Here is a 26,232-nt window from a genome sequence, read left to right as displayed (position 1 = left end):
CCTCTGTAGTATTCAGCAGCTTATAAGTATTGGAAGGATTAAGATTTTTTAATAGAAGTAATTTACAAATCTGTTTAACTATCTGGCAAAAGTTGATAAAAAAAAAAAATAATAATAATTCCACCGGAGTACCCCTTTAACATGTCCATTTTCTATCTGGCTATTGGTGCAATCCATTAAAAAACAGTTTTCATGTAGTTGCCTGCACTTTGCAAATTACTAGCAAGTAGAGATGAGCGAACTTACAGTAAATTTGATTCGTCACAAACTTCTCGGCTCGGCAGTTGATGTCTTTTCCTGCATAAATTAGTTCAGCTTTCCGGTGCTCCGGTGGGCTGGAAAAGGTGGATACAGTCCTAGGAGACTCTTTCCTAGGAATTTATCCACCTTTTCCAGCCCACCGGAGCACCGGAAAGCTGAACTAATTTACGCAGGAAAAGTCTGTAAGTTCGCTCATCTCTACTAGCAAGTAGTCATCGGGGCCAAAACTATTCGTGGCTGTTTGCCTGTGATCACTGGTAAACTGCTGTGACTAGTTTAGGCCCTAATATACCATGGACACATTAGGAATGATTGTGTATTGGCCCGTAACACGGTTTGAGAATTTTTATGGGAAAACATTTGGGGAGAGGTTCCCTTTGAATTTATGTGATCAGCGAAAAGAAGCAGAATGTTTTCGAGAAGCAGCACCACTCTTGCCCATGGACGGTGTCTGGTATTGCCTGTTTATTTGCAGGGATCTGAGCTGCAATACCAGACACATCACATTCACAAGAGTGGCATTTTCCAAAAAAATATAAAACATTGCACAGGATACAATAACTACAGAAAAAACACACACACAGTGTTAAAGCAAAGATTCATAAAGCAAATAGAAAAATTGGGGGAGATTTTTCAAAACCTGTCCAGAGGAAAAGTTGCTCAGTTGCCCATAGCAACCAATCAGCTCGCTTCTTTCATTTTGCAGAGACCTTGCTAAAAATGAAAGAAGCGATCTGATTGGTTGCTATGGGTAACTGGATAACTTTTCCTCTGGACAGGTTTTGATAAATCTCCCCCATTGTCTTTCAGATGCTTTAAGGGTCTATTCACACGGACAGTATTCTGCGCATATTTGATGCGCAGGATTTGAAGCTGTGTTCAGTCATTCAGTTTACATTGAAATCTGCGCAGAATACTGTACGTGTGAATAGACCCTTAGGGTACGTTCAGACGAGCAGACACACTGCGATGTGCGAGTCGCCGCGTGCATGCGCAGTATACTCGCACATCGCGGCAGCTCTCGGCCTAGCTCATACAGCAGGGGAGCGGCCGCGATGTGTGAGAGTACACCGCGCATGCACGGCGACTCACACATCGCTTCAGTGTGTCTGCACGTAGTGGCATATTGCCGCTCTGAGCAGGCACATGTAAAGGCAGCATACAGAGGTCGTTCAGCGGCGGATCTGCAGCAAAAATACGCTGTAAATCCACTTGTCAGATCCAACAAAAAACATTTTTTTTTAAATATATCACTCAGTACCCAATCCTGTCCATGTACATCTAATTTTTATGTGTCTAGCACCTTTATATTTTTATTACACTTTTAATTTAGCTCACTAGTCTGAATTCCTCTCACAGGGAGGGGGTGTGGCCTCACTGTGCAGGTCTCCGCCCCCTCCCTCAGTATGCTGTCTGCTCACATCTCCCCTAGTATTAGCAAAACTACAACTCCCAGCTTGTCCTCACTGACAGTAGCGGGACACAAGCTCACAGAGGGAGGATTTTTCATCCAGCTATGAGCCCTGCGCTCACAGTTGTCAATCAAGGAAGTGTGTCCATGACATAGGTGATGACGCATGGACACAGCAGGACTAGTATGTGTCCAAGCAGGCAGGGGGGCAGTTGTTTGACTGGCTTTTTCTGTATGAAATACTGAACATTTTCTAATGAAAGCAATGGCAAAACCTATTGGTTATACATGCTTTACAACATATCAAGAGTTTTTGTATGTGACAGTGCCCATTTAAGGGGTATTCCAATAAAAATAAAAAATATTTTCCATATCAACTGGCTCCAGAAAGTTAAACAGATTTGTAAATTACTTCTATTAAAAAAATCTTAATCCTAACAGTACTAATCAGCTGCTGATGTAGAGTTGTTCTTTTCTGTCTGACCACAGTGCTGACACCTCTGTCTGTCTCAGGAACTGTCCAGAGCAGGAGAGGTTTGCTTTGGGGATTTGCTCCTAGTCTGGACAGTTCCTGAGACAGACAGAGGTGTCAGAAGAGAGCACTGTGGTCAGACAGAAAATAACTCAACTTCAGCAGCTGATAAGTACTGGTAGGATTAAGATTTTTTTCCTTCAACCTTTTTTTTTTTTCCTTTAATCTTCTGGAGCCAGTTGATATGAAAACAATTGTTTTTCACCGGAATACACCTTTAATAACAGTAAACATGTTTTCTTCACCATCTTATCTACAACCGCATTCAGAATTTGTCTGGCTGCTGCTTGAGATCTGTCGACACAGTGTCGACAGACACACCCTGCTGCATTGCATCTTTTTTTTTTTTTTTTTTTTTTTTTTAACCATATCAGAGAATGCTGAATGCACAGAATGAGCTAACAGGGGGTGCTAAGACATTTGTGTAGATAAGAAATCAAGGGAATTTTTAATGAGTACTGGCAGGAGAAAATTATGTAATTTTTGCTAGAGGCTTATCTTTAATCTTACCTAATTATTCATAAAGGGAATGCTCCTTGTCCCTATCTATTCCGTTTCCTCGCCGACATAACATCTCAGATGGTAAGACCCCTTTAAATCAGTGATTTAACTAGGAAAACATTGCCACTCATTATGCATGTTGTGTTGACTGGGGGCTTATTTATTATCATAGAAGTTATCATTTTAAAATCATATTCAGGAAGATATGCATATGCATAGCACTGAGCCGTGTCTGCAATCTAAAGATTGCAAAGAATAGTACAAATGTACTGCTTTTTTGTCACATCACATATAAGAAAAAAATTATAAAAAATACTAATAAACAGTCAAATATACGCTAAAGTGGTACCAATAAAAACTAAAAGATAACAGCTCAAAAAATGAGCCCTCATACAGCCCTGTATACGGAAAAATGAGAAAGTTATAGGTGGTCTAAATAGGACAATTTTTAACATACCGTATATACGTATATACTCGAGTATAAGCCGAGTTTTTCAGCACGATTTTTCGTGCTGAAAACACCCCCTTCAGCTTATACTCGAGTGAACTCTCCACCCGCAGTGGTCTTCAACCTGCGGACCTCCAGAGGTTTCAAAATTACAACTCCCAGCAAGCCCGGGCAGCCATCGGCTGTCCGGGCTTGCTGGGAGTTGTAGTTTTGAAACCTCCGGAGGTCCGCAGGTTGAAGACCACTGCGGCCTTCGACATCATCCAGCCCCCTCTCACCCCCTTTAGTTCTGTACAGTACTCGCCTCCGCTCGGCGCTGGTCCGGTGCTGCAGGACTGTCCGGAGAGGAGGTGGTCCGGTGGGATAGTGGTTCCGGGCTGCTATCTTCACCGGTGAGGCCTCTTCTAAGCGCTTCGGGCCCGGCCCCAGAATAGTCACGTTGCCTTGACAACGACGCAGAGGTACGTTCATTGCCAACGTACTTCTGCGTGATTGTCAAGGCAACGCCTCTATTCTGGGCCCGAAGCGCGGAGAAGAGGCGCCCCCGGTGAAGATAGCAGCCCGGAACCACTATCCCACCGGACCACCTCTTCTCCGGACAGCCCTGCAGCATCGGACCAGCGCCGAGCAGAGGCGAGTACTGTACAGAACTAAAGGGGGTGAGAGGGGGCTGGATGATGTCGAAGGCCGCAGTGGTCTTCAACCTGCGGACCTCCGGAGGTTTCAAAACTACAACTCCCAGCAAGCCCGGACAGCCCGGGCTTGCTGGGAGTTGTAGTTTTGAAACCTCTGGAGGTCCGCAGGTTGAAGACCACTGAGGGCGGATGATGACAAGAGGATGATGAAGGGGGGGTGTGGGATGATGACAAGAGGATGATGAAGGGGGGGTGTGGGATGATGAAGGGGGTATGGATGATGACAAGGGGATGATGAAGGGGGGTGTGGGATGATTACAAGGGGATGATGAAGGGGGGGTGTGGGATGATGAAGGGGGGTGGGGATGATGACAAGGGGATGATGAAGGGGGGGTGTGGGATGATTACAAGGGGATGATCAAGGGGGGTGGGGATGATGACAAGGGGATGATGAAGGGGGGATGTGTGGGATGATGACAAGGGGATGATGACAGGTGATGATGATGATGAGGATGTTAATGACGGGTCTGGATGATGATAGGGGGGGATGATGTATTTCCCACCCTAGGCTTATACTCGAGTCAATAACTTTTCCTGGGATTTTGGGTTGAAATTAGGGGCCTCGGCTTATAATCGGGTCGGCTTATACTCGAGTATATACGGTACTTATTTAGTAAAAAAAAAAAAAAGGTTCCTTTTTTTTTTTAAAGCAGTACAATAATAGAAAAGTAGGTAAACATGAGTATCATTTTAATCGTATTAACCCAAAGAATAAAGAAAATATGTAAATTTATGGTAACATTTTTTTACTGTAACGTGTACAGCTTGAAAATGAAACCTTTTTGGTTTTCTTTTTAATTTTCCCACAAAAATAATGTTTTTTTTGGTTTTGCCATACATTTTATGGCAAAATGAGTGAAGTTATTACAAAGTACAATTGGTCGCACAAAAAAAAAAAAAACAAGCCTTCATATGGGTCTGTGCATGGAAATATAAGCCTTCATATGGGTCTGTGTATGGCCGTGTCCTTCAAGGTGTATTCCAGGAAAACCTATTTATTTATTTTTTTATATCAACTGGCTCCAGAAAGTTAAACAGGTTTGCAAATTACTTCTATTAAAAAATCTTAATCCTTCCAGTAGTTATGAGTTGCTGAGGTTGAGTTGTTCTTTTCTGTCTGACAACAGTGCTCTCTACTGACACCACTGCTTGTCTCAGGAACTGTCCAGAGTAGGAGCAAATCCCCAATGCAAACCTCTAATGCTTTGGACAGTTTCTGAGACAACCAGAGGTGTCAGCAGAGAGCACTGTTGTCAGAAAGAAAATAACAACTCAACTTTAGCAGCTGATAACTACTGGAAGGATTAAGATTTTTTTAATAGACGTCATTTACTAATCTGTTTCACTTTCTGGAGCCAGTTGATATAAAAAAAAAAAAAGAAAGTTTTTTCCTGGAATACCCCTTGAAGGGGCTAGATGATATAGAAGATCTCTAAACTCTTGCCTGAAAAGGTGATCATTATCCATTGTCTTTAAAACAAAATGAAACTGAATAGAGAGTAGGGTACACAGAGTAACAAATGTAAAAAAAACACAACAAAAACTTTTTGTTAGACATCGACCAATATCAAATCGTATTCTGTCTGTAACTTGAGCTTCTTAAATTTGGAATGAAAAATGCTTCACTATGTTAAAATATTTGCTTCTTTCTGAAAGAAGACCTCAGAGATAATGTTCCTCTAAAATTACTGGGGGAGATTTATCAAAACCTGTCCAGAAGAAAAGTTGCACAGTTACCATAGCAACCAATCAGATCGCTTCTTTCATTTTGCGGAGGCCTTGTTAACAATGAAAGAAGCGATCTAATTGGTTGCTATGGGCAACTCAGCAATTTTTCCTCTGGACAGGTTTTGATAAATCTTCCCCACTGTCATGTCAGCAAGTCATGTCACATGTCACAAAACTATTTTCTTAAGTTGCAAACACATCTTATTAATAAAAATAGTCAACTTACTGGAGGTCCAGGATCTCCTTTATCTCCAAGCAAACCCTCCATTTCAAAAAGCATGTTCATCTCCTCGTAGTCATAGTCGTAGTTCTCCATGTTGACTTCATAGTTGTTTTCAGTTCCATAATTATTTTCCGTTCCATAGTTATTTTCCGTTCCATAGTCAATTTCTGTTCCATAGTAATTTTCCGGTCCATAGTCAATCTCCGTTCCATAGTTACCATTCTCATCAGGGTCATCCATAAGGTCAAGTTGGCTATACGTGTCACTACTGGCCTGATACAGCGTCCTGTTGAAGATCCGTTGGATACCCCCCTTTCCATCCTTTTGCTCTTTCGTATATTTCTTATCCATGGTGTTGTTCTTTGACCACATTGTTTCATAAGCCAATGTTGGCGATATATACCCATGTCCGGTAATGTTACCAGCTGAATCACGATGGTCTGTTGATTTGATATTTGTTTCTGGACGTTGAGTAACCTCGACACGAGATGTTTCTTTCTGGGCAGAACTGACATTTTTGAGTTTTGGGGACAGCTGAGCGAAGGAGGTTTTAGATGTTAATAAATCTGGTTCTTTGGCTATGTCTAATATAGACTGTTTTTGGGTACTGTCCTCTACATGTTTCTTAGTCTGCACTTGTGTAGATGGGTGAACCAATTGTTCTGTTCTAGAGTCTCCAGAGTCTCGGTAAGTATCGGTGTGAAGACAATGCTTCCGCACGTAGAGACAATAATTTGCAGAAGCTTCTGCTGAAGGAATAATCTCCAGTTGACATATCACTCCTTCAAATTGAACAGAATGAAGAGTCATTCTCCCCAAAGTAAATATACTACCGGGAGCTAGTGTCTGTATGTTGAATACAGCTTCTTTGTTAAAGTATTTCTCTCCACATTCTGCGAACAAAGAAATAGACTTGTGTCCAACACCAATAGCAAAGCTGTGCCACTGTCCATCCTGCACTGTGTAATTGAAAGACACTGACTGTTTGCCACTTGTGTGTACCACTACCTTCCTTGGCAGCAACTGTACACCAAAGAATATCCTATTTTTATTTCTAATACTGAAAAGGAAAGCATTGTTGGCTTTGTCTGAACGTAGACTGATCAACAGGTAAAATGGAAGTCCCAATTTGGAGAGAGTGTTATTTCCTAGTGGATATTCGATGACTGTGTCTCTGGTCAGAACTACCCCTGGTTCTGCTAACTCTACTCTGCGGTCTTCGGCAGCAGATGTCCATGGTTTGGTAGTCACTGATGACAATAGTAGAGGCTGCTTCTCTCCACGACCTAACTGATGAGATGTGTGTATGTCTGCAAGAAAATCAGAAAGAAATTATATTTTAATAAAAATTCTTCTAAAATTTAGAGCAGGAGAAAACTATGTCCAGAAGACTTAGAAGACTATGTCAATACAAATTAACAACTACGCAGTTTTGTACACTGACTACTGCAAAATGTACTTAGCATTTGTAGTTACAGTATGGTTTCCATATAGTGCACCATAAAAGAGCTCAAACCCCGTCCACTTTTGTATTGTAACTTACCTATCCCTACAGTTTTGTTTTGTGTCATGTACCAACAAAGCTACAGCCTTGACGGATAGAAAAGATGTTGAAAATACCTAAAATACATTCTGAGAGTTTTACAAGTTTCCATATTAGAGTTTTCAGGACACCTACAGGGTGGTCATCAGTGCAGTGATATGTGATGATTGGGCTTTTTCCTTCAATTCTGATCTACGACCATACAATGCTACAAAGACAAGCAAATTATCTTCAAAGTGTGACGCTGTGGATTTATTAAACTAAGAAGCCAGTTTGTCTGTCTTTTTGACTGCCAAGTGTATTGTGGGCATAATTCCATCAGTCTACTTGGAAACTCCCCAGTGATTACTCAGGGAGATTAGAAGTCATACAAATGAGAGAATAGACCCACAGTCTATTCTATTAGTCACACTGATTGCTTGGGGGACCTCCGTTCCTGTGATTGGTGGTGGTCCTGGTAGTAAGACCCACAGCAAACATTCAAGTGCTGTTAGTAGGCCAACCCAATAAAAATGTAACTCTCATTTAAGCCAGGCAACAAGGTCCGAGCTTCAAATTACAGAAACTCCATTTAATGACACTAAAGCGAGTGAATTCACATGGACTTGCATTGCAATACACTGGATTAGCAATCTTCTCCAGAATCTAGTGACTATAACCTGTAATGTTATTTAACTCCAGAAATGTATTCTGATCTATTTTATTGAGTTCACCATGACCACTTCCTTTGGCAGAAAAGACCACTTCCTTTGGCAGTAAAGAACCCCCATCTGTGCTGGTGTAGAAACCTTCTTTCCTCTAGACGTAGAGGATGCCCCCTTGTTATAGATACAGTCCTGGGTATAAATAGATCATGGGAGAGATCTCTGTACGGTCCCCTGATATATTTTTACATAGTTACTAGGTCGCCCCCTAAGCCTTCTTTTTTCTAAACTGAATAACCCTAATTCTCATAATCTTCAAGCTGTGATCCTGCCACCTGCCCCAAACGAGAGGTACACTGTACCAGAACTGTATAGAAAACTAGTAATTAGTTCGGAAGCCTCCCAAATGACATCCAAAAATACAAAAAAATTAGTTGAAATAAAACATTAAGAAAATGAATGCAGATAAAGCTGTCAAACACCTTGGCCTATGTAGAGGACAGGAGCTTCTTAAGTGTCCTGTACAGTACACAGTGTACCTGGTGTTTATAGTAAAAGAAAGGAAATAGTGACTGGTGTCTCAAGTCCTACCCCCCCTTTCTTGGAATTTTGCAATAATAAAATAAAAAAATCTCTCTCTAATGAATGATTTGAGGTTGTGTAGTTGATAATAAAGAGGTTGTTTATGAATGTATTGTTTATTATATGTAATCTTAATTGACATATCCACTTATTTTTACAGTCATTTGTGGCTTTGTATAAAAAATAAAGCCAGTTACAGGCCAAAACTCCTTGATGGGGAACTAGGACTGACCTTTCTGGTTCAATTTCACAGAATAGCTCAAAATGCTGCCAAAGTTCTTGTATCTACGATAGAAAGGTGTCAGAACACACAATGCATCACAGCTGTATATGGAGCTCTGTAGCCAAACACCTGCGTATGCTGACCCCCTGTACTTTAAATGGGCATGTTTGCATGAGGACTGAACCATGGAGATATTTCGATAATACTTGGTCAAATGTTACTTATATGTCCACTAAAAATATAGTATAGTTAATTTAACCCTTAACTACCCCCATTTGTGAGGGTCGGGGTTTTTGTTTAAAGTCCCATGCAAATCAATGGCAAATGTATGTTCCCACATAACTTCCGTACGGCTGGAGATATTTCAATAATACCTGGTAACCTGTAACTTATATGTCAAATAAAAATATATGATAGTTAAATTAACCCTTACCTACACCCTTATATAAAAGTTTTAATATCAGCTGGTGCCAGAAAGTGTAACAGATTTGTAAATGACTTCTATTTAAAAATCTTAATCCTTCCAGTACTTATCAGCTGTTGTATGCTCCAGATGAAGTTCTTTTCTTTTTGAATTTATTTTCTGTCTGACCCCAGTTCTCTCTGCTGACACCTCTTTCCATGTCAGGAACTGTCCGGAGTAGGAGCAAATTCTCCAAGCAAACTTCTCCTGCTCCGGACAGTTCCTGACATGGACAGAGATAATAGACCCACAGCTGATAACTACTGGAAGGATTAAGATTTTTTTATAGAAGTAATTTACAAATCTGTTTAACGTTCAGGCACCAGTTGATTAAAAATTATTTTTTTTCCACAGGAGTACCCCTTTAATATAGTAACACTCAGACCTTTTTTCCTCCACAGAATAGCAGGGTTAGATCAGTGCTGAAGGGACATCCACACACTTTGTCCAGAATAACAATTGGCAATACAGGTAACCCTAAAAATACTCCTAGGTTAACCCATGAAGACATTGATAATGAAACAACAATGACACAAAGAAATACATACTGATCAATTATAAATACATATCAATTACATCAAATGCTAACCAAAATAAGTTCACGAGTTCAGAATAATATTCAAATATAGTTGATAAAATGAATTAATAAAAATATATCTAACAATTATTCTCAATAGTTTCATTCAAACCCTGTGGGAATAACATAGATAATCTATGAATCTAAAAAGATTCTCGGTGGATAAGGTATTGTAATCTATTTGGGCAGTCTGCCGGGATTTTCTTGAGAATAGTTAATTTTAGTGTATCAGGATTACTAGGAGTGTGTGACAAAAATGTCTAGACACACTATGCAACAATGTACATTATAAAACATATTAGAGTCAAATTGCCATTGTATAAAATATAGCTTTTATTTAATTCATAAAAAATTCATTCAATACATTTACATGATTAATATACATAAAATTGGTGCCTGGTGATCACTTAACCACAATACAAAAAATAAAGTGCACACAGAGAAGGAAGGTGCTAGGTGCTATCTTTATATAGCTGAAAAAAAAGGTAACACTAAGATGACATATCCTAGATCTGAATGAATGAACTAATCGTATGAAATACTTTCGTCTTTACATAGTTGTATGTGCTAATAACAAAATCACACAAAAATGATCAATGGAAATCAAATGTATCAACCCATGGAGGTCTGGATATGGAGTCACAATCAACATCACAGTGGAAAACCCCACTACAGGCTGATCCAACTTTACGTAATGTCCTTAAAACAAGTCAAAATGAGGCTCAGTAGTGTGTGTGGCCTCCACGTGCCCGTATGACCTCCCTACAACACCTGGGCATGCTCCTGATGAGGTGGAGGTTGGTCTCCCAGGGATGTCCTCCCAGACCTGGACTAAAGCATCCGCCAACTCCTGGACAGTCTGTAGTGCAACGTGGCGTTGGTGGATGGAGTGAGACATGATGTCCCAGATGTGCTCAATCGGATTCAGGTCTGGGGAACTGGCGGGCCAGTCCATAACATCAATGCCTTCCTCTTACAGGAACTGCTGACACACTCCAGCCACATGAGGTCTAGCATTGTCTTGCATTATAAGGAACCCAGGGCCAACCGCACCATCATATGGTCTCACAAGGTGTCTGAGGATCTCATCTCATCTCTGGCAAGCACACGGAGGGCTGTGCGGCCCCCAAAGAAATGCCATCCCACACCATTACTGATCCACCGCCAAAACGGTCATGTTGGAGGATGTTGCAGGCAGCAGAACGTTCTCCACGGCATCTCCAGACTGTCACGTCTGACACATATGCTCAGTGTGAACCTGCTTTCATCTGGCGAACTTGCCAATCTTTGTGTTCTCTGGCAAATGCCAAATGTCCTGCATGCTTAAAGCCCAACACCCACCTGTGGACGTCGGGCCCTCAAACCACCCTCATGGAGTCTGTTTCTGACTGTTTGAGTGGACACATGCACATTTGTGGCCTGCTGGAAGTCATTTTGCAGGGTTCTGGCAGTGCTCCTCCTGCTCCTCCTTGTACAAAGGCGGAGGTAGCCGTCCTGCTGCTGGGTTGTTGCCCTCCTATAGCCTCCTCCATGTCTCCTGATGTACTGGCCTGTCTCCTGGTAGCACCCCCATGCTCTGGACACTACGCTGACAGACACAGCAAACCTTCTTGCCACAGCTCGCATTGATGTGCCATCCTGGATGAGCTGCACTACCTGAGCCACTTGTGTGGGTTGTAGACTCAGTCTCATGCTACCACTAGAGTGAAAGCACCTCCAGCATTCAAAAGTGACCAAAACATCAGCCAGGAAGCATAACCGAGAAGTGGTCTGTGGTCAACACCTGTAGAACCTCTCCTTTATTGGGGGTTCTTGCTAATTGCCTATAATTCCCACCTGTTTGTTCCATTTGCACAACAGCATGTGAAATTGATTGTCAATCAGTGTTCTTCCTGAGTGGACAGTGTGATTTCACAGAAGTGTCATTGACTTGGAGTTACATTGTGTTGTTTAAGTGTCCCCTTTATTTTTTTGAGCAGTGTGTGTGTGTGTGTGTGTATATATATATATATATATATATATATATATATATATATATATATATATATATATAGCTGATCGCAACTAGCACCTTCCTTCTTTCTGTGCACTTTAGCTTTTGTATTGTGGTTAAGTGATCACAAGACATCAGTTTCATGTATATTAATCCTGTAAAAGTATTGATGAATTTTTTGTGAATTAAATAAAAGCTATATTTTATATGATGGCAATTTGACTCTAGTATGTTCTATAGTGTACATTGTTTGGTCTAGAGTAGCCTATATGAGTATATAGGAGATGTATTGATGCAAATACAGTATATAATGCTTTGATGGTGTTAAGTATGGATATATTGCATCTGAATAGAACCTTGGTGTATTTATTTCACTATTCAACATGTAGCTGTTCTCAATGTTCTAATGTTGATGGTTGTCTGAATAGTGCAGCTCACATATTGTAACCTGACACAAAATAGTAAGTAAACCACAAAACTACTATCAAAACCATTTAATTACTTTATTTTGAACATTTTTTAGGGTTTGATATGAACTAAAAGTAAGTGCCAATCATCAGGAAACAGAAACTCCTTGATTTAATTTTATCATTGAATTTTATTCAAGAATTTTTTTGTAGTTTACATATGTATATTATGAATTTATTCTGGTTAGTATTTGATATGTATTTATAATTGATCAGTATGTATTTTTTGTTGTTTCATTATTGTTTCAGTACCAATGTCTTTATGGGTTAACTCAGGAGTATTTAAGGGTTACCTGTGTTGCCAACTGTTATGCCTGACGAAGAAGCGGAAGGATGTGAAGCGCACTGCATCCTGGGTAATAAACATCTTCTATGCATTAATCCCATGTGTGGATATCCCTTTAGCACCAATTTAACCCTGCTATTCTCTGGGGGGAAAAAAGGTCTGTGTGTTACTTTCCTGGGAAAGACATAGCACCAGGATGTACTATGGGAAGAAGACAAGCCGGCAGAGGCAGTGTGATGAGGCAGTGTGAGTCTGCTGGGTAACCTTGGGTCCTGGCATTCATGAGGATATTACTGTAACACGTACCATCTACCTACAGATTGTGCGGACCAAGTCGCCACTTCATGTTAATGTATTCACAAATAGCAGTGGTCTCTTTCAGCAGAATAATGCACTGGCCACACTGCAAACATTGTTCAGAAATGGTTTGATGAACATGACAAAGTCTGTAAGTGACTTGGGCTCCCAATTCCCAATCCTCAATCAGACTGAGTATCCATGACACATGCTGGAAAAACAAGTCCTAGCCATACAGGCCTCACATCACAACTTATCAAATGTAAAGAACCTGCTGCTAACATCTTGGTGCTGAATACCACAGGACACCTTCAGAAGTCTTGTAGAATCCATGCATCGATGGATCTGAGTTGTTTTGGTAAAACAGCTGGAACCTACAGAAAGTTTGATTGTTATGACTGATCAAATTAGGATACCCCCTTTCTCCTGATTTTTCTGCAATTTTTTTTTTAGCCATTTAGACAGTGGAATTCTTGACTTTAAAAGAGGTCATCCATTTTACCCAATACCATCGTGTAAATTAGATAAAAAACCTTGGTGTCACCAGTTCATGAGTGAGAATAAAGAAGGAAACCTAACCAGCAACTTGCCTAGAAGTCTTCCAGCATCTTCAGACTAAAATAGCGTACACTTTCAAAATGGAGTGTCTAAAGGGATCACACTCACAGCTAACCATCTGCCTGGCCAAGCACATACTTACGCCTAAAACATGTGGCCATGTAAACCTTACAATCTCAACCAACATTTTTCTTTGATGGATCTGTCAACGGCATGTTATGTTGCTTACGGTTTCCCTTTAGAAACTATCTTCTATTCTTCTAATGTCACTGGCACTCTTGGGTGGTCATCATGTATGAATATAAACACTACATACCCTCAGCCTTACGTAGAATAGGACATATATTCTGTAAGAGCATCTTTCCACAATAGGAAATGTGCACAGTACAGAGAATTTAGGAATTTCCGATGGCAATAAACATTTTACATAGCCAGCATAACAAGGACTAATCCAATGTCCAGGTCTACAATACCCCCGACTGCTGATAAATGTATCCAGTGGAAAATGACCTGTTTATAAAACACGCCATTGCTCTGTGTGTTATCAATGAATGCAGGAGGCTTAATATAACATGCACAGGATGTTTACCTCTTACATCCTGGGTCCTTTTCTCAACGACCAAATGATGTAAATATTTCTGTCTGTGGAGCACACAAGGAGCGGATACTGAAGCTCGGGCAATCATGAAACTGGGATGTCTTAACCCACAAAGAGGCAGTGAGTTGTACATGTGTGTGATAAAGCAGTAGTGTATGAAGGTGCCCATACAGAACTGGTAAACCACCTAAGGCGTATGGATGTTTGGGGTGGGAGGGTTTGAGGAAGGAAGAGTGGCTAGTTGAATTTCAACATGCCTGATATTTTACCTTCTCATGGGAGATAGGGCACCACTAGAGGTGTCAATAGCTGTCAGCTAAATGAGATCTAATACGTATTGCCAACCTTAGCCCTGTTGCATAGTCAGGCTGTTGATGATTGACGTTGCTGCGCAACCTAAAAAAGGCCACTCTCATTTGGAAAACCTTTTGACATCTATCCTAGGGACAAAAGTTTGGATTGGTGGGGGTCTGAGTGTTCAGACCTCCACCAATCAGAAAAACGAGCTGGATAGAATGAGCGCGTTCTCTCCCAGCTCCGTGTCATGTGATTGAGACAAACTGACAATGTAAGTCTATTACTTGTCTCAATCACGTGACACAGAGTATTGAGAGGAGCATGTGGCAGCGCAGATTTTGCCCGGCTCGTTCTCCTGATTAGCAGAGATCTGAACACTCAAAAGTTTTCATGTGTCGCTAGGACATGTCAATAGTTTTTCCAAATGACAGGTAATCTTTAATATTTCTGGCAACAGGTGTAGTAGTATACTCCATGGTTCTAGGCAGTCCCATTCACTTCACAGAATAGGTCTACCTAGAACATGCCTAACATGCCATTCATAGTATCTGAACTTCAGGTTGTAAATGAACTGTAATATCCCACTCCCAGGGGCGTACATACCATAGAGATCAACTACACTGCTCAAAAAAATAAAGAGAACACTTAAATAACACAATGTAACTCCAAGTCAATGACACTTCTGTGAAATCACACTGTCCACTAAGGAAGAACACTGATTGACCATTAATTTCACATGGAACAGACAACAGGTGGAAATTATAGGCAATTAGCAAGACACCCCCAATAAAGGAGTGGTTCTGCAGGTGGTGACCACAGACCACTTCTCAGTTCCTATGCTTTCAGGCTGATGTTTTGGTCCCTTTTGAATGCTGGAGGTGCTTTCACTCTAGTGGTAGCATGAGACGGAGTCTACAACCCACACAAGTGGCTCAGGTAGTGCAGCTCATCCAGGATGGTACATTAATGCAAGCTGTGGCAAGAAGATTTGCTGTGTCTGTAAGCGTAGAGAAAGGCCAATACATCAGGAGACGTGGAGGAGGCCTAAGGAGGGCAACAACCCAGAAGCAAGACCGCTACCTTTTCCTTTGTGCAAGGAGGAGCAGGAGGAGCACTGCCAGAGCCCTGCAAAATGACCTCCAGCAGGCCACAAATGTGCATGTGTCCACTCAAACGGTCAGAAAGAGACTCCATGAGGGTGATATGAGGGCCCGACATCCACAGGTGGGAGTTGTGCTTACAGCCCAACACCCTGCAGGACATTTGGCATTTGCCAGAGAACACCAAGATTGGCAAATTCACCACTGGCTCCCTGTGCTCTTCACAGATGAAAGCAGGTTCACACTGAGCACATGTGACAGACGTGACAAAGTCTGGAGATGCTGTGGAGAACGTTCTGCTGCCTGCAACATCCTCCAGCATGACCGGTTTGGTGGTGGGTCAGTAATGGTGTGGGGTGGAATTTCTTTGGGGGCCGCACAGCCCTCCATGTGCTTGCCAGAGGTAGCCTGACTGCTATTAGGTACTGAGATGAGATCCTTAGACCCCTTGTGAGACCATATGCTGGTGCAGTTGGCCCTGGTGCAGTTCCTGCAAGAGGAAGGCATTGAGGCTATGGACTGGCCCGCCCGTTCCCCAGACCTGAATCCGATTGAGCACATCTGGGACATAATGTCTCACTCCATCCACTACAGACTGTCCAGGAGTTGGCGGATGCTTTAGTCCAGGTCTGGGAGGACATCCCTCTGGAGACCATCCGCCACCTCATCAGGAGCATGCCCAGGCGTCGTAGGGAGGTCATACCGGCACGTGGAGGCCACACACACTACTGAGCCTCATTTTGACTCATTTTAAGGACATTACATCAAAGTTAGATCAGCCTGTCGTGTGGTTTTCCACTGTGATTTTGAGTATGACTCCATATACAGACCTCCATGGGTTGATAAATTTGATTTCCATTGATAATTTTTGTGTGATTTTGTTGTCAGCACATTCAACTATGTAAAGACGAAAGTACTTCATATGATTAGTTTACTCATTCAGATCTAGGATGTGTTATCTTAGTATTCCCTTTATTTTTTTGAGCAGTGTATTTAGCGGATATACGGGCCTTAAAGAGAGGATACACCCTGAACCTTTGTAGGCCCCAATTTTAATAGAAATGACATTGAATCAAACAGGGGTAAGGAAATAGCCCAATGGTCAAGGAAAGGGTCTAGTGAGAAACAAATACCATAACCTGGATGGCAAAATCTGGAATAATGAAAGGAGGTTGATTGTGAATCTTTGCTATAGAGCCCCCTCTCTTCTATGCATGCCATTGTCCATTCCCCTGAATATCACACTAGGAGTCCTGCTATATTCTTCCCTATAGGGGCCAGCGTTGTAAGGTTTAGAGCTGGAGTACTGAAAGTATTCAGCATAGAGGATAAAAGGGCTTAAAACCTAACACGCACATTATCTAGAAAGAAACCGAATCATAGCAATTGTTGCTCCATCCTGCCTAAATTTGTCTAATCATACATAAAATTTCACACAGAGCAACAATAATCTCAGCAGACACATCTACCATTCAAGCAGGAGGCACCAGAGGCTTGCCCAGGGTTCTCCTGATTAATTGTCAGTGCCCCTCTCCAACGGCCTCCTGGATTTCCCATAGGTTACCCCTACACCAGCCAGCACCTATGCCCCACCGGCCCAGAGGTAAAGCAGAAGAAGTTTAGATTTGTGTTAAATAGTAAAACCTGCATCTGAGAGGCGCAGATTCCCGTTCAATTAGTGAAGGAAAAGTTTGGCGTCCTGTGGTCGGGTGCACAGTAGCATTTAGCTTGTTTATTCTCAAACATCCTGGATTACCGGAGTAAATATTAAGAAACAAGACAAAGTGCTTACTAGTTGTAATAGAAAAGTAGATTCAAAGTTATTTAAAGTCATCTTGTAGTCACCCACCACCCCGCTCTGAATCCAATCCCATGCTTAAGTGGTTTTGGTATATCTCGCGGGTGTCCAGGCATGCTGGGGTTGTAGTTTTGTAACAGCTGGAGGCACATTGTTGGGAAAGACTGATTTTTCCTTAGGTGAGGCCATCAATACCTTATCACAAAAAGCTGTTTGCAAGAGCTGAGGATCCCGCAAAGGCAGAGAACAGAACCAGAAATTTCAGACTGCTGGGACGTCTCAGGTACAACTTATTTTGCCTTTTCATTTCGGTGTCATTTTTTGTTTTCTGCTCCATCACAGCAAAATGACTGAATACTTAATAGGTCCCATGATGGACATCAATGATGCTTCCCACTGACTTATAATGGGGATACATTGAGTTTGGTCACAGTGTCTGCTATAGTAGTGCTGTGTTCTGTGCTGCTTGTTCCATCAAACGTGAGGGAATCTGCAACGGAGCCTCCAAAGCAGATGTAGACAGATAGTGAGCAAATATATCACACTGGTGTGTACCAAGTTACCACAAGTATGTGCTGATAATGTTGTAGCTTGTCGAAGAAAAATTACTTTCTCCTTGTTCCTAAACTATCAGGTCAAATTCAGTCTACAATATGAGAAAGGGTTAACATATCCCACCATAGATCTTGGTCTTGTCCCCTCCAGTCCATACCTCCAGGAAATAAAATAGCTTAGTACGTCTTCAATTAAGTCAGGGAAGAGACAACTTGTTCTCTCAATCTATCAAATATAGTGACTGCATCTACCAGCCTTCACAGATAAGCCCTGGATAGGAGACACATGAGCGAAGCCTGAGGATCTTCTATCACGCAAAGACTTTCAAAAATGTCGACAACTATCACGTAAGAACTTTCAAAATGTTGACGGATTATATTTGTGCATTTCCATAGTATTGGAGTCCTCCATACATCTTCTCCATTCTCTCCAAGGACTTTCAAAATGTTGACAGTTTATATAAGTACATTTCCATAGTACTGGAGTCCTCCATAGGTTTTCTTCATTCTCTCCAGGGACTTTCAAAAAGTCAACAACTTTCACATAAGGACTTTCAAAAAGGACAACAAATATCATGTAAGGACTTTCAAAATGTTACAGTTTATATAACTTCATTTCTATAGTACTGGAGCCCTCCATAGGTCTTCATTCTCTCCAAGGACTTTCATAATGTCAACAACTATCATGTAAGGACTTTCAAAAAAAATTTGACAATTTGTATTACTTAATTTTCATAGTATTGAAGTCCTCCTTAGGTTTCCTTCATTCTCTCCAAAGGCTTTTAAAATGTTGACAATTTATATTACTGCATTTCTATACTATTGGAGTCCTCCATAGTTCTTCATTCTCTCCAAGGAATTTCAAAATGTTGATAATTTATATTAGGTTTAGTATTAGATAATTTATATATTAGTGCATTTCCATAGTATTGGAGTCTTCCACAGGTGTTCATTCTCTCCAAGGAATTTCAAAATGTTTATAGTTTATATGACTGCATTTTCATAGTAATGGATTCCTCCAAAGTCCTCCAAGGTCTTTAAAATGTTGACAGTTTATTTGATTGCATTTCTATACTATTGGAATCCTCTATAGGTGTTCTTCATTCGTTTTCAAGAGGACTTTCAAAATGCTGTTGGTTTAGATTACTGCATTTTGATAGTACTGGAGTCCTCCATGGGTCTTCTTCGGTCTCTCCAAGGAACTGCAACATCTTTATGTCTGGACCTTGACATTTTTGAATCTTGATGATTTAGATGGCTGACGATTTTGCGTTCTGGTTTACATTTTTATCTGCTTCTAATTTTGTGTTTATCTTATGATTTCTTTCACTAGTAATCTTTTCTCCATGATACTGAGAACACCATATGACTTCCATGCGCTCTGATGGATCCAATGTGGACAAAATATGTTCCGCTAAACTATCTAAACTCTATAAATATGCTCTAAAACTCTACATGTATAAGCTAAAAATAAAAAAATCTTCACAAGGAATAAAAATCTGTTTATTTTACACAATATATATATATATATATATATATATATATATATATATATATATATATATATTTACATACACCATAGTTTATATCTAGATTTCTGGATCTTAAAAGGGAATTAAAGGCTTTTCTGAAGAATCGCATGCACACATGATTGTTATTTCAGTGGGGATCTGGGTGCTTGGACCTCCACCAATCCTGAGAACAAGAGGGTCCTGTTTTGTATTCTCAGGAGAGAGCTGGCCTTAGATGGCCCCTTTTCACTAAAATGTAAATATTGTTATGCATAAAAGGCTTAGCTATTTTCAAAACTGGAACACCATTCACACCACCAGGGCAACTCCTTTGGTGATCAGCTAATCATTGGTGGTCCAACTGCAGAAATCCAGCTTTATACAGCAGGTTTCCACTCTGGCTAATAGAGGAGTCTTGAGTCCTTATATGCCCCTACAAGCTTTCCTCAACATAATGACTGATGAAGATTTACTCCACTGAAACACTAAAATGGTTCTTGGCCCAATGCCACGATCAAAGTGTTATAACTGCATAAAATAAGGAAACAAACACAGGCACTCCATAGCGTAACAACACAAAGAATGTGGTGCGGAAAATGGTGGATGCTGCTTACCAAAGGTGGTTGTGTAGCCACATACACAACAATGCTAGTCACATGTAGTGGCAAATATGGTACGATCTGCAGTTGTCTCACACAGGTTATGTACAAATACAGATGGGACTTCACAAAGGATAGTAAGACTAATTTTGCAATGACTGAAACCACCATATCGGAATCAGTAAAAAACAAAGTATTTCTCCATAATGCAACACATTTCGCTACACATTTCGCAGCTTCATCAGGCCTGATGAAGTTGTGCATGTGCATCGAAATGCGTTGCATTATGGAGAAATAAGAATTCCACCTAATCATGTGGAAACAAATTACTCCTATATAGTCCTTTATATATATATATATATATATATATATATATATATATATATTATATATGCCATAAATTTAGGACTAGTGACGTCTTTTGGGACCTACACTGATCCCAATAGGAAGAAGCCCTATGGGCTATGTCCCTTCTCATTGGTGCGCCCATCCCCTGCTGTATAGGGAACTGTATCTCTGCTTTATTAAATATAGGGCTGTACTGCACTCTCTTTAAGGAGAAACATTATCCCCTCAGTCCCGTCACAAAGACCTCTCTGCTAGCCAGTCAGAACCTTGCTCTATACTGATAAGGGGCAAAAACACTGACATTTCTGTCTTCAGATAGGTAAAGTTAGGGCTACATGTCAGTTTTGTCCATAACACAGGATGCCCAGCCAATAGATAACACCCCCCCCCCCCCTCCTCCTGAACCATGCTACATTGTAGCTAATGTTAGTGAATGGGCTACAAGTAACTGTGATCAAAAATTCATCAACGATGGATTGTAAAGTGGCAATTTGCAATATAGCACAATTCCGGGAGGAGGATACTACTATCTTTGGCTGCTTGTACAGTGATCCATCAACTTACAATGGCCTCAACATACAATAGTTTAAACATACAATGGTCTTTTCTGGACCATTGTAACTTGAAACCAGACTCAACATACAATGCTACGGACAGTCCAGATCTGTGAAAAATGTCAATGGCCGGAAGAACCGACCAACCAGAATGGATATTCACTGGTAAAACCCCTGTTTTAGCTCGTGCACTGTAGTACTGAAGCGCATGCACTGAATTCCTGTCTGGTAGCGCCCTCTACAGTACAGGGAGATATTACATGTTCAGTACTACTCTTAACCTATGTCACATTTAGCTGCTCCTTTGGACACCAGGTGAGGGCGGCTCATTTAACTTTTTTAGCAAATTGCGTGTACTGTACAGGACCCTGAAGAAACTCCTGTCCTCTACATAGACCAGTGTTTCCCAACCAGGGCGCCTCCAGCTGTTGCAAAACTACTGGCACCCTGGTTGGGAAACACTGACACAGACAGTGATTACAGCTCCCAGCAGATCTTTCTTACTTTTATATATAAGGATTTGCTTTATCTGTATTAGTTATCTACTTATTTTTCTTTAATTCTCACTTTTTCCTATTTTTGGATGACATTTTGGTGGCTTCAGAACCAATTACCAGGTTTCCATAGAGTTCTGGTCTCAACATACAATGGTTTCAACATACAATGGTCGTCCTGGATCCAATTAATACTGTAACTTGAGGGACCACTGTACTGTAGTCTAATTGTTCCTTCTGGTGGAGATTCTGCCTTGGCTAATAATCCCCAGCCATGTTTCAAGACTCTTCAAGGGGCAATACATTGACTTGCAGGGATGCTACCTTCAATGGGTGGCACCAGAGATTAAGCTCTCTTTCTTTTGGGGGTAGCTATTGCATATCGGTAGTAACATGTAAGGGTATGTTCATACGTGAATCCAAGAGCTTCCTGCTCCAGCAGAAATCTGGAAGTGGCATTTACGTCCACTCAAACTTCCACTGTGTAAAGCACTGCAGATGAATACCCATTGTAGTCAATGAGCCGGTTATGCAAGGCAGAATCGGCATGGAGCTCTTAGCAGATTTTGCCTTGCAATTCCATAGTGTGAACGAGCCCTAATAGTGCTCCTAAAGGAATGTACACTATAAGAAAAAAAAAGTGGCTGGCTTCTTTTAAAAACAGTTCCACACCGATCCACAGGTATTGCAGTTCAGCTCATTGCAATCAATTAGCCTGAAATGCAATACAGTGACCCCTCGACCTACGATGGCCCCGACATACGATAATTTCAACATGCGATGGCCTCTCAGAGGCAGCAACAACATACGATGCTTTTGTATGTCGGGGCCATCGCATAAACGGCTATCCTGCAGCGCAGACTGCTTCAGCTGCCGCCGGATAGCCATTTACGGTGCCCCGTGAGCTAGGGTGATATCTCTTACCTGTCCTCGGGGCCCCGGCGCGTCCTCTTCGGGATCCCCTGCATCGTCGGTGCTCTCCATCGACGTCATCACATCGCTGCGCACACCATCCCGTCATCCAATAGGAGCGGCGTGTGTAGCGACGTGATGGCGGCGATGGAGCGCGCGGATGCCGGGGAAGCAGAGGCCTTGCCGGAGCGTCGGGGACACCTCGGGGACGTGGCGACAGCGATGGACGGCGACATCCCGGGCAGCGGTGACGGTCCGGAGCGGTGGGGACACGTGAGTACAACTTCCTCTAACAGTGGTCTTCAACCTGCGGACCTCCAGATGTTGCAAAACTACATCACCCAGCATGCCCGGACAGCCAACGGCTGTCCGGGCATGCTGGGTGTTGTAGTTTTGCAACATCTGGAGGTCCGCAGGTTGTAGACCACTGTCCTATACTTTACATTGCACGGATCCCTCAACATACGATAGTTTCAACAAACGATGGTCCGTTTGGAACAGATTACCATCGTATGTTGAGGGACCACTGTACTATAAAAAACCACCTGTGGAAGGGAATGGCGCTGTTGTCTGTCATTTACCAAGGTGTTTCCACATGTTTGCTATGCAAGTAAAATCCCTGAATTTCTTCCCCAATCAAGCCATTTCTTCTGAAAAATATGGAAAAGATTTTCTTGCATCGGATAAGCAGAACCAGAAGAAGTTTGCACATGATGAAATCGTCTTCTCCAGCGGTGGTGGAGGCGGCGGCTGTGGTAGCACCACCAGGCATTGTCATCAGCATAATCACATCCCGCTGTTTTATTTTTTTTTCCATTTGTTTAATAACACTCAAATACAATGTAATTCCCAGAGCGTCATTGTCGCCCCCCCGCCCCCGCAACACCCACAGGCGGGAAAGTCACAATCAAAGCCTTTCTGCTGTGAGTACAAAATGTCACAAGCTGAAGAGATTTTTCTTTCCAAAGGTCATAACTTTGCAATGTAATCGCGGTCTGTGCGTTACAGTGTCGCAGTGCAGGGATTTTCTCTGGCATGACGAAGAAAACAAACAAACAAACAAAAAAACGCACAAAATTTCCTCTCACCTTGTGCTCGCCTCTCTGCCACACCGACAGCTGTGCATACTGCGACTACGACTAGGAGCCTTATCCTGAAAGAGAGGAAAAAAGAAAATGTCAGTAATACAATGATAACATGGAGTGCTGCAGCAGTTGCCCATAGCAACCAGTTAGGTTACAGCTAGACTGGAAAATGAAAGCAGCAACCTAATTGGTTGCAGCCCTTTATCTTTCTTTTTCATAATTTTTTTTTTTTTTTGTCATGTCAAATAAACTTTATTCGTGCATGGCAGTGCTATCCAAAGCCTGACCAGGCATGCTGGAAGTTGTAGTTTTGCAACAGCAGTTTGGAAACACTGCTCAATTGGGCTCTCTTTGGTATTCCCATAGAAAATGAATGGAGAGGTATTCAAGTACTGTATGTGCGCTATGGCCCTATTCAGATGGGAGCTTTAGGACTCCTATTTTTAAGATAATGGGGATCCCAGTGGTCAGACCTCCCAAAATCAGACACTTATTTCCCATTCTATGAAAAGGTGATGAGTGCCAAAAATCTTTTAATGGTCTATTCACATGTACAGTATTCTACGCATATTGCATGCGCAGGATTTTAAAGGGGTACTCCGGTGGAAAACTTTTTATTTATTTTTTTAAATCAACAGATTTGTAAATTACTTCTATTAAAAAATCTTAATCCTTCCAGTACTAATTAGCTGCTGAATACTACAGAGGAAATTCTTTTCATTTTGGGATACAGCACTCTCTGCTGACATCACGAGCACAGTGCTCTCTGCTGACATTATGACCACAGTGCTCTCTGCTGACATCTCTGTCCATTTTAAGAACTGTCCAGAGTAGGAGAAAATCCCCATAGCAAACATATGCTGCTCTGGACATTTCCTAAAATTGACAGAGATGTTAGCAGAGAGCACTGTGCTCGTGATGTCAACAGAGAGCTCTGTGTTCCAAAAAGAAAATAATTTCCTATGTAGAATTCAGCAGCTAATAAGTACAGGAACGATTAAGATTGTTTAATAGAAGTAGTTTACAAATCTGTTTAACTTTCTGGCACCAATTGATAAAAAAAAAAAAAAGTTTTCCACCGGTGTACCCCTTTAAGCATTCAGTCATTTAGTTTACATTGAACTCTGCAGCATGAATCTGCAGCTTCAAATCCTGCACATTAAATATGGCCAGGATACTGTATGTGTGAATACACCCTAAGGGTAGGGTCACACATGTAGTATTTCGCTGCATATCTCAGCTGCAGAAAATATGCAGCAAAATGTGGCACGTGTGACCCTACCCTTAGGTTCCAGTCACACGTACCATATCCGGCAGATTTTTGATGCGCAGGATTTTATGCTGCAGATTTTATGCTGCAGATTTCAATGTAAACAAAATGACTGAACACAGCTTTAAATCTGCAGTTTCAAATTCTGCATATAAAATATGCACAGAATATTGAATGCGTGAATGTACTCTAAAGGAGTTATCCAGCCAGAAAAAAAAAAAAAAAACGTATCCCCTAGGACAGTGGTCTCCAAACTGTGGACCTCCAGATGTTGCAAAGCTAAGCCAATGGCTGTCTGGGCCACACTCCCAGCTGCATGGAGCAGAGATACCTCATATGATGACTATGCATTCCGTGCGGGGTCCGCAGAAAGAATGAATGGGTTAATTCTTTCTGTGGACACGGAATTCGGAATTTCCATGCCGAAACATCTGCCACAAAAATTCCACTGTGTGCACAGCGCAGCAGAATCCCATTGAATTTAGCAGGAATCTGCAACAGCGGAATTTCCATGCAGAATTCCAAGCGGAATTCCGTACAGAAATTCTGAGGTGTAAACACAGCAGTATTATTCTCTATCCTGTGGATAGAGGATGTTTTTTTTTTTTTTGGGCTGGATAATTGCTGTTGTGGATATAGGTGTTGATCGTAAAGGTCCTGTGAATGTGCCATAAACGTCTATGATGGAATTAAACCATTCACTTCTAATCATTAAACAACAACAAAAATTCCCAAATCCTTGAAGACAGATTTTGCACTAAACATAGCCACCGCAACCAAAAAAAAACACAGATACATTTTCATTGTCACAAGTAATACTTCTGATAGAATGCCCCCAGCAGGTCACTGTTGACATTGATAGACAGGGGTTAAATCCTTCAGCCGCTAGCCAAACATTACAGCCTCCAGTGCCTCTTCCTCCATTCCTTTGTACACATCTCTGTGTACACAACACCCAATGTCACCTTCTTTTGTAATAACGTGGAAAAAGACCTTGAAGAGGCGCTGCTGATTCCGAATTGGATGTAACAAACCAAAATCAGAGATGCAGAAGTACAAAAGCACTGGAAGGTTTATTTGAATAAAACAAATTTAAAAGAGATTATGCGTTTCGGGGGAGCCACCCCCTTCTTCAGATCAGTATACATACAGTGGATACAGTCAGACCTTAAATAGGTACAAAAAAGGCACCGACACCCTAGTGGGAGGGGCCTGAGCAAACATACATCACATGATATACAGTTAAAACAGTAAAAATTAGACATCAGTAGTAAAAATACACTGAGTTATAATAAGAAGTAGGAGGATGCATGAATAATGTATTAATAATAGGTAGGATTGAAATTTAAAAAAAAAAACTGAATTAAAGGAGAACTCCAGAATATAAAAATTGTCCTCCATACTGCCGGCAGTAAAACAATAAAGATGTACATACCTTCCTCCGCTCCCCCGTGGGCCTCCGGTAACCGGCTCCGGTCTCTGCCGTGATCCTCTTCCTGGTTGCCGGTGGTCGGCGAGTCATACTGCACTCAGCCAATCACCGGCCGCAGTGAAGTCCCGACAGCAGCTATCCGACAGCAGCTTAAGCATTTTGCACTGTCGGATAGCAGTTAATGCAATGGCCCCGACATATAAAAGCATCGTATGTCTATTTTATCATATGAAATATTACTATGGTCA

General features: G+C 41.5%; 1 protein-coding gene across 2 annotated transcripts in view; it reads right to left on the bottom strand.

The window, feature by feature from the left end:
* COL24A1 (collagen type XXIV alpha 1 chain) overlaps positions 1 to 26,232 on the bottom strand; it is a 294,542-nt gene that overhangs the window by 239,735 nt on the left and 28,575 nt on the right. For both annotated transcript variants that reach the window (XR_008846625.1, XM_056532502.1), the window contains exons 2-3: positions 23,286 to 23,350; positions 5,803 to 7,109 (exon numbers count right to left, since the gene is read on the bottom strand). Coding sequence is in view for 1 of the 2 variants with exons in the window: in XM_056532502.1 (XP_056388477.1) it covers positions 5,803 to 7,109; positions 23,286 to 23,350 (1,372 nt within the window). In the remaining variant the exon portion in view is untranslated. The remainder of the gene's footprint in view (positions 1 to 5,802; positions 7,110 to 23,285; positions 23,351 to 26,232) is intronic.

The sequence above is a fragment of the Hyla sarda genome, chromosome 7, assembly GCF_029499605.1.
Source record: "Hyla sarda isolate aHylSar1 chromosome 7, aHylSar1.hap1, whole genome shotgun sequence".
Classification (NCBI taxonomy): Eukaryota; Metazoa; Chordata; class Amphibia; order Anura; family Hylidae; genus Hyla; species Hyla sarda.
This window is presented reverse-complemented; position numbering and strand designations above follow the sequence as displayed.